Genomic DNA, 10,076 nt, shown 5'->3' with positions numbered 1-10,076 from the left:
GCAATACGCAATCAACTGTGGAGCTTAACTAAAACACGTTATAGAAGAAGTCAGACAAAGCAATTTGCTTAAGCTGACAGATGGACGAATAGTTTTCGTCAAACACATGGCAAGCAACTATCAGCCTACTCCTGAACAACAGAAGCAGGCAAAAGACTATGGCCACAGATGTTACTCAGTTGGACATCCCATTGATGATGGCAACAGAGATTGAAGAAATCTCATATTTACTGTGCCAATAAGAAGTTAATTCAAACTCAAACCCGAGTTTAGGATTATACGACATGGATTATCAAAATCTAGAAAAAGTTATGGAAGCGTATGGACCCACACGACACTTCTAGCAGAAACGACAACAGATAAAAAGTCTTTGGTCGCTTCGAAGGCGGTAGAAGTTTGTAGATAACGTTAGGTGTCACTTTGACCTAACCATGGTTGGTGACTTGATAATTTGTAATCCTAGTTAGGACAATTTTGTAATCATAGTTAGTTAACTAGAGCTCATTTTCAATTGTATACGTAGGACTCATTGTTGTGAGAAGAGGATCATCGATCCCTTCACCTCTTTAGCTTCCTTGTAGTTATAAAAACTTTCCTTCTTTGTCTATACCTCTGTAAGAAATTTCTAGCTACATCAATAAAAAAGTTCCTTTGTGTAATTGGTATCAGAGCTAGCTTACCAAGTTTTTATCCTTTTTGTATATATCCTACGAAGCTTGAAGGCTTGAGCAAACTCAAGTACAAGTTTCATCCTTGTGCATATCCATGTAGCTTACCAAGTTTCATCCTTGTTCACACACACATATCTGCTCTAAAGTCCTAATCCTATAATGCAACCCTCCAAGCGCATGAAGTGGTGAATTATTTCGAGCTTGCTACTTGCAAATTCAGTTCCAAGAACAAGCATCTTATTGCTTCAAGTTTACTGCATCATGTATATTTTTTCCAATCCATTCAAGTAGAGACGGACACTGTATAGGATGATTGGGGGCTGTGACCCCAGTGCAATTTTGGCTTTTATCAGTTGGGGTTCACCATTTTTGTTCAACGTCGCCCCCATAACTAGAAAATCATGCAATCAAGTCAAAGAAAACAAACAACACAAAAATGCAAAGGACAACAAACAAAGTGTAAGTCACAGTGAGATTGGACAGAGAAGAACCAATACTCAATTGGCAGGATCAATGCAGTACCACAAAGATTGCCCACATTAAAAGACCCATGACAATTTGCCAAACAAATATGTAGAACCAAAAGAAAGAAAGCACTGAGAAAGATCGCAATTGGAATTCCAAAAATATGATAATTGCATGGCATCTATGTGAAAAAAGATCGGAATAGTTCAACATCAAATTGAAAAATGGAACAAGGATGATAGACAAATTTTTGGTTGTGATCAGAGGTAAAGGCGGTGGGTTGGGTGGCGGTTTATGGTGGGGAAGAGACGAGAGAGAGAGAGAGAGATTTTTTTTTTGATTGAAAAGAAAACTTTTATTAAATCAACTGATAATACAGCAATTGGGAAAAGCTGTTCTCAAAGAGAACCCCCAGAAACTAAAACAATAGCTTTCATCAAACGATTAATTCAAGAAGCCAAGGAGGCCCAACTTCTTGGCAAAACATAGTGTGCACCATCTTCAGACTTCTTCGAGCAATGGCATGAGCAATTTCATTGTTCCTCTTACGTACATGCTTCCAGGTAACTACCTCAAACTCTAGCATCAATCGTCGAACTGCATCAAGTACTCCTCCAATGTCACTTAAATCAAGTCCCTAGTGCCCTAGTGCATTAATCACACTTGCAGCATCACCAATAATTACCAACCTGCTTACACCTAAATGCTTACACAATTTAAGGCCATGCCATAACGCTAAAGCCTTAATCATGGGTATTGCAGTTGCCCCCTTCAAGCACCTTCCTTCATCAATCACTACTGCTCCCAACCCCACACGTCCTGCATCCATGTCAGAAGCCCCATCAAAATACAATTTTACGCCCTGTGCATTAGCCCCCTCTCCAATAGACTCATCCTGAGCATCCAAACCTAAGCTGCTACCTGCCAGTCCTCCATTTTTCTTCAAGGCTACACTAACAAACTCATGCTGCCACTCTACACTTCTATCCACAATCTGCTACAGTTCTAATCCCTTTTTACCATGAAACACCTCATTCCTATCCTTCCATATCCACCAACAAATTAAAGTAAACAATTCCAGTTCTCGTGGCTCACCACAATCAGCCACAAGGGAAAACAAGTCTGTAAAGCATGCCACTCTCCAGGTCTTAACAACCCCCTTTAACCAACTAACCTTCCATACCTTCCTAACTACAGGACAATCCCACAGACAATGAATAATGGATTCCTCCACACCGCCGACAACCTCTATGAGGGCTAATCTTGCGTTTAAACAAACGCTCAGCACAAGGTAGAAAAGCATGGGAAGCCCTCCACAAGAAAAGCTTGACCTTGTTCGGAATCGAAAGATTCCACATGAGACTCCAAATATTAATGGAGTTTGAATTAGCATGCCCACTGCCACTAGTCGATCCCCTCTCCATCCTTCTTAACTCCATCCCAAACCAATATCCAGATTTAACGGAGTACCGCCCATCATCATTAAAATGCCACACAGCCACATCTCCCTCAGTCCTTTCACATAACGGAATTGATAAAATTTTATCCACATCCACAGGTAAGAAATGTTGCTTTAAGAAATCTACATTCCACATACCTGGCTCCAACATGAGCTGATTGACCTTTGCATTGGCCACCATGAAACGCAGTGTGATAACTTTAAACGTTCAGGGAGCCCGGCAGCCATTTTATCCTCCCATATTCTGATTGTTTCCCCCGTACCAATCCTCCATCTAATACCAGCACACAATAACTCCTTGCCCCATACTAAGCTCCACCACATAAAAGAAGGCTTAGCACCCAAACCCGCAGCAGCCCAGTCTCCCCCATATACATACTTAGAGAGAGAGAGAGAGATTTTAATATGTATGATCTCACCTTTTTTTACGTATAAATTCAAGTAAAAAAAAAAAAAAAGACAAACACACGCATCACGCGGTCTATTACCTAGTGTTCATCTATTTACTTAGTGATGCTTGGCTCTTTAGCACAACATCAAAAGACCAACCAAAGACTAAAGACCTTATTTCTAACGCCATCTTTTGAACATTTCTTTGCTTGTTGATTGAATCATATAACTATCAATCTGCATTAACTAAACAAGCATCAGGAATCAACAGGGAATATGAAAACAATATACCAACACAATGGGCGATAATGAACAGGGAATCAACAAGTGCCAACACAAGTTACTTGGTCCACTGATCAGGGTTTAGATATATAAATTGACCTACTACTAGACAAAATATGAACACATCGGGAAATATCCTGATCATTCAACACGCTAGTGTGAAATTTAGTTAAATTGGCAAAGACACCCCAACAATAAATTTTATATGCGAATGCACCTTTACGATTCAGGATTAGATTGAGGGGAACATCCAATGTGCCTGGTAAAAAATAGAATTGAAAGAAGCACCATTGCAGAGTATGCAATGCAATTGTGATCAAGTAGCGACATAAATTACAATAAGCAATCGACTTTTAAATCAAACATCAACTAGCATTGGAACTATCTAAAGTCGCCACTGAAACTTAAAATTCCAACTACAATCTTCTCATAAATAACTAGTTTTGAACTATAATATTAAATTGGGCACATAAATCACGGATTTCTTGCCTTTCAAGCTCAGAGGTCATGGGGGTGTCATGGATCCTAATCTGACCACCAAAGCCTAATGGTCGGATTTCATTCACAATAACCACCATTTGCTTTAGTGTTGCCACTGTAATTACTGGAAGAGTTGCTAAACCATGCCCATACACCTCCACTCGTTCCAAGGCTCCATCACGAAGGGCCGCAAGGTCTTGTACTCTACCATTCAACTCGGCTATTTGTTGATCAGATTGCTGAACTCGGTGGTTGTAGTGGTCAACGCGACCTGCGTGAAAATCACGTTGCGTTCGCAGAGGTAAGAATTGGTTATTGATAGCTGCTCTATTAGCTAGGAGTATATGCCTTTGTTCCTCTAGTTGTACTCGAGTTTGTTCGTGGTCTGCCGCTGCCTGTTGATGTTCGCCAATCCTTGACCTTGCGGCAAGCAAGCCCGTTAAGGAAACTAATGATTGTGGGGCATTGTGAACATGATTGCCCTCAAGAATGTTGTGTTGAGCCATATATAATATCCTGAAAACTCAGTAAAGAACAGCAGGCATTTCACAACTAGTGTAATAATTCATTACATATATATATGCTTCTGAAAACCCAGTAGGAAACACCAGCCATATCCTTCTAACCACCAATCACATAAATTAAACACGAAGGATTTGATTATGCAACTGCGAATTGAAAAAAAAAAAAACAAAACAAAAACGAATTGAAAACAGAAGAGGAGCAAAAAGTCATACCCAAGAGGATAAACATTTCTATGAAGAGGGAAAACTGCAGAAGAACCAAAATAAATTTGGGATCTGCTCATTTCATTTTAGAAAAAAAAAATTTAACCCAAAATTTGAGTAGACAGAACTCAGATCTTGATTTCTTGACCAACAATAAAACCCAAAAACTTTGAGAGAGAGAGAGAAAGAACCCAGATTTGTTCATTATCAACGAAAAAATTACCAAAATTTAATCAAGGAAATTGAGAGAGAATCTGCAGTTACCTGAGACTCGGTGATTTGATTTCCACCACCGAAAGAAAAAAAAAGAGTAGAAGTCTCAATACTAATGGTTAATGGAGCAGGGGGTGTCCATCTTACAATTCAGCCGCCGTAGTGGCTATGGGTGAATAGTTAATGGAGCTTAACTTCTAAAGGCACAGGGAAGGGATGATTGGAATGGGTTAGGGTTTTCTTTTGGGCTTTAGGTTTTTTTAAGTTTTTTTTTTAAATTCCAATAACTCCCTAGTTTGTTTGGGGAAAATAGTGCGTTTTGGCCCAGGCTAGGCCTGTTTTATTAGTGGGTTTTAGTCTATATTGCTATGGTTTCTTCTTACACCAAGTTAATGAATCTCCTGAAGTACCACAATTGAGTGCATTGACGAAAGGAGATTCGAAATAGTTTTCTTGGTGTACTATGAGATTTGTAGTTGTGTAGGCTCGTAAAATTCAAATAAACATCATTGTACTAGTGAATGGTACCCGTATTCCCTTACCTGCTTAACCACCGATTTAGTAGGGTACAAGCATATAGGGTTTATTTGTACTAGCCTCTTAACACACGCTCACGCGTGTGTCAATTGGCCTTTTTTTATTTTTTCATACTTTATTTGTGTCTATAACATTTTGTTTGAGTTTTTATTAGTATTTCTAAAAAAAGAGTTTGTTTTAGTAATTTATCTAAAAAATATATTTTTTTTAAATTATGAATAATTTTTTTTTTCTTCAAAAAAAAAAATAACTTTTTGTTTAATAAGTAATTTTTTTTATTTAAACTGCCAACTCCCAAAAAAAAAGATAAAAAAAAGAAACTGCCATTGCAGTTAACAAAACGTTTAAGATCTTTTTTTTTTTTTTGTAATTTCTTCAATTCAGTTTGCTATTATATTTACTATTTTATCCTTCCTTTGTTAAATTATAGATTTTTAGACTATAATCAAAGAAGGGTAAATTGTGGATTTTTAAAAATTTAACCATAAGCCTTATTGGCTTAATTAATACTGATGTGCCGTTCTGGCTTTGGGATTAAATGAAATCTCTATTACTCTGTCCAAAAAAAAAAATCAATAATGATTTGTTAATTGATATGATCAAAATTGGGGATTTGTATTGAACCAACATAATAAAGGAGCCAAGGAGGAGAATCGCTCGCTGGAGTGAGGGAGGGAGAGAGAGAGTTTAAGTAAAAAGAAGAAAAATAATAAAGCTGTTAATAAGCAATAATTAGAGGTATATTTGGAAGAAATGAAATTCAGCTTTGACAAAATTAATATTATGGTTTTGAGTGACAAAAGAGGACACATAGCGGTTAATAAATGGGGAAGGTTACTAACATTTCTCATTCTGAAATCTCACCAACGGGTAGTCCAGGACAAAGCCATTGGTTGCCCTCATCATTCAGCTTTGTGAATTCTATCAAAAATGTTGTTTTGTTCCTCATGACTAATACCAGCACCACTCGACTTGACTTAGAATCAATGGACAAACTTTGCTTTATCCAATAACAAGATGGGAGCAATGTGTATGTACGTCAACCTTATATGGAGGTTAATTCCCAACTTGAGTCGAAGCATGGTAAAATACCCCATGTTTAATCCAATTAGCCTAACTAATCCATATTGCAGCTTATTACCATTTGATCTAGTAACATAAGTCTCTCATTTTTAAGTGGAAGGTTGTGAGATTGCTTCACGAAATGCTAGTTGTAATTATCATAGATATAAAAACTAGAAAATGGGTGGAGAATGTACAAGGAGGGCAAAACGATTTCATCCATGTTTCTTCAACATATGTTGCAGGTTTTCTTTCCTAGTTTGATTAGGTTTTCTATTTTTATTTTGATTAGAACTTCTTTTTTTGACTTATAGTTGTTACGTTAGCAAGTTGATAACACACCCACCCAGTCAAGATTCGGACCGAGGTTCACGAGAGTATCTCAGTAAAGTCAGACTAATCTCCCACTGTAGGCACACGAACTTGAAGGCCCCTCAAACGTTGCTGGTCACAAACTGGTGGGAGTTGAGACTCAAACTCCAAATATGAGGAGTTCCATACTAGGTAGCTCGACCAACTTTACTACATGCGCCAAGTGGTTTTGATTAGGACTTCTATTCCACATAGATTATGTTTAGTCATAATATCGTCTATAAATACCTACCTTCAAGATAGAAGAGAAGAAGAAACAAGATTTTGATTTCCGATTGCACCAACGAAAACCAGAAGCCGATTTCTACCGAGAAGACCAAATCACAGACAGACCAATACCGAGAGAAAGAGGTGTTCTGTGATGGAGATGCTATGGACATGGCTTTTTTGAGTATCTCCTTCATCTTAACTCTCTTATGCCTTGTGGGTTATCAGCTTTTGTGCCTAATGGACCTCGAGGACGATTACATCAACTCATATGATTCATCATCTCGGATAAACTGTACTGTTTTGCCAGAGTTTATCGTTCAAGGAGTTTTCTGCGTCATTCTTTTTATAACGAGACATTGATTTATGCTTCCATTGGCTCTCCCGCACCTATATTATAACGTCAATTCGTACATGAAGGGGCGGCACTTGGCAGATGTGACTGAGATTTACAACCTGCTGAGCTGGGAGAAAAAACAACGCATCTTCAAGATTGTCTATCTGTTCATCCTGGCCATCCTCTCTCTATTCGGCTTGTTTTGGAGCATTGCAGATGAATAAGATTAATCATGCACTGTTGCTCCCACTAAGCTCTATCATTGTTTTTATGAAGGAGCCATAGAAGAGATGGTCTCGTGTGGATTTGAATCAGTACTTGTGCAAACTCAGCCTGATTTTGACACAACTAGCTTGCTGATTTCTCATTTGATTTTGTGTTGGTAGGTAGATGCTCCACCTATTGTATGTAAATTACTTGCACTCGTTCACTTTATATATGGACAACTTCTTTCCATCATTTACAATGTCAAGCATTATAATCTTTTAATGGTTGCAAATGGGCGAATGGCAAAGCCTCATAGTGATTCTGAAGTTCGTGACATAATAAAATTATGGGATTTTCAATTTATTTATTTTATTATTATTATTATTATTATTATTATTATTATTATTATTATTTTTCTATAAAAGGAGAGAAGAACATTGTACGTCGTGACTACTCGATCTCATTCACCCCAGTATAATTTAGGAAGAGATCATAAATCAAAGTTATTGTCAACTGCTGCAAGATAATAACATAATATTCATGTCTCTACGATTGATGCATGTGCTGCATAATGTACTATAATGCATGTGCATTTATCTGCCCTAACGATAAAGCATGAATTAAGCTGTTAAGATATGCGGATCCCATTTCTAGGAATAAAAACAATTCCGTTACAAAAATAAAAACAATGGATATAAAACTAGAAAATGGGTGTAGAATGTACTACGGAGGAAAAACTATTTCATGCATTCTCAGCTTGAGGGAGGTAAATTGCAATATACATGTTTCCTAGTTTAAGACGTGTTATACTAGTTTGATTAAGATTTCTATTCCTAATAGGATAGGATTATGTTTTGTCTATAAATACCTACCTTCAAGATAGACTAGAAGAAGTTTGTACATCCGTGACCACTTGATCTCATTCACCCCAGCACCAAAATAACCCTAGATATGGATGCTTCTGGAATCACAGTGAGACCAGCAGTGGGCAAGGAGAAGGAGAAGTACTCTGAAGAAGATCTAAAGGCTGCCGCCAGAGTCATCAAAAAAGAAGGATGGCAGATTTGTGGTGATGATCACCAACACATTATTAGTTGCCCGTACTTGGAGTGTGTTCCACCTGGTGCAACTGTTGGCCCTGACTATCTAGTAATATGTGACTTGTGTGGTTATGAGTTATTGCAGCCTACAGCGGCTCACTGTTGGATGTGCGGTAAGTGGGGAGTACGTGCGGTGGAGGCGTCTACCTTTGATGAGAGCTATCGTAACCACCTAGAAGAAGATTACATAGCAGAACCAATTGTGTATGCAGGGTACATAGACCTAGACAAAACTAAAAGTCAGACTCTGAAGATCACATAAAGAAACATCATATAAAAACTAAAAGTCAGACTCTGAAGAAAATCAAAACTAAAAGTCGGACACTGCAGAAAAAGAAATGATTTTATGCCAGAGCCGGAGACCTTGGCACAGAAGATCTTTGTTATTGTTTATATGTTTGCGTGGGTTCTATACTTGTATGCATACTTGTCTACAATAGCAAGTGGGATGTTAAAGAGAATAAGCAAAACTATCATCTCCTATTTCTAGTAGCCTGGGTTTAGGGAATGAGCGCCTGGTTCCTGATTGATTTCTACCTTAACATGACAAATGACACTGGTATTCTTATTCCTGAAGATGTAAAAAAAAAAAAAAAACAAACAAACCAAGCACATTCAAAAAATGGAGCTTCAGGAGAGGGACTTTGCGAACATAATGTACAATCAAAGATCAACAGTACCATTGCAGTAAGTAGATTTATTACCAGGGGAAAAAAAGGGAGGGAAAATACATGAAAAATCCAGAAGGGGCAGCATTGATGCAACAACTATCCAAAAATTCCAGTACTGAGCCAGGCTTCAGCCAGTAAACAGCAAGCCCCACAACAAACTTTAATTGCAGCATTCTACAGCCTAAGATTCACTATGTCAGGTTTCACTCTTTAATCAACAGTCGATATAAATTCCTAGTCTGAATTGCAAAGATTTTATGCAAAAAGAGATTACATATGGCAGATCAGCTAATGATCATCTTGCTGAGGAACTCAGCTTTCTCAGGAAAATATTCCATCAATTCATCCTTGGTCACCCAAACAAAATCCTCACACTTCCCAATTTTTAACTTGTTTGTTGCAATCACTTGAGACTTGAAAAAGAATTGCTGAAAGAAAGGGAAGAAAAAGATGTAATTGTCAGTACACATATAAAATTATTATCACTATCAGCACAAGCCAGTGTAAAACAGAAAATGTTGCCAAAAGCCAACCTTGAAAGATGGAGAGTCGGTCACATTCGCTGATGACTCCATTGCAATATGTCCCATAGGAGCATTTCTAACAAAATATGTGTGGGACAGATCACCTAGGACAGACAGTAATGCAGATTCTGCACACTGAAGAAAAATGGTATTTATTTAGCAAACACAAATGTGATTTATATGGAAGAACAGGAAAAATAATATATATCATGTAACAGCCATCACCTTCCGCAATGTCTCCTCAGACTCGTACACTTTTTCTGGAAAATGCCAGACTGGCTTTCCATTAGGAGATCCAAGTGTGTTACCATAGATAAGAAGATAAAGTCTTCTGTCAAGTGCTCTCTGCAATGACCTAAAGAACAAGACAA

The 10,076-nt window shown here is 37.8% G+C and overlaps 1 protein-coding gene across 1 annotated transcript; it reads right to left on the bottom strand.

Annotated features, from left to right (window-relative positions):
* Positions 1-1,773: 1,773 nt before the first annotated feature.
* Positions 1,774-2,776, bottom strand: LOC133726994 (uncharacterized). Its single transcript, XM_062154625.1, has 3 exons — positions 2,416-2,776; positions 2,157-2,327; positions 1,774-2,057 (listed from the first exon to the last, which is right to left on the bottom strand). Exons 1-3 carry the CDS (start codon positions 2,774-2,776, stop codon positions 1,774-1,776), a joined length of 816 nt encoding a protein of 271 aa, XP_062010609.1.
* Between the last annotated feature and the right edge of the window lie 7,300 nt (positions 2,777-10,076).

This window comes from Rosa rugosa, chromosome 1 (assembly GCF_958449725.1).
Source record: "Rosa rugosa chromosome 1, drRosRugo1.1, whole genome shotgun sequence".
Classification (NCBI taxonomy): domain Eukaryota; kingdom Viridiplantae; phylum Streptophyta; class Magnoliopsida; order Rosales; family Rosaceae; genus Rosa; species Rosa rugosa.
Note: the sequence above shows the minus strand (reverse complement) of the source record. Positions and strands in the feature narration are given on the sequence as shown.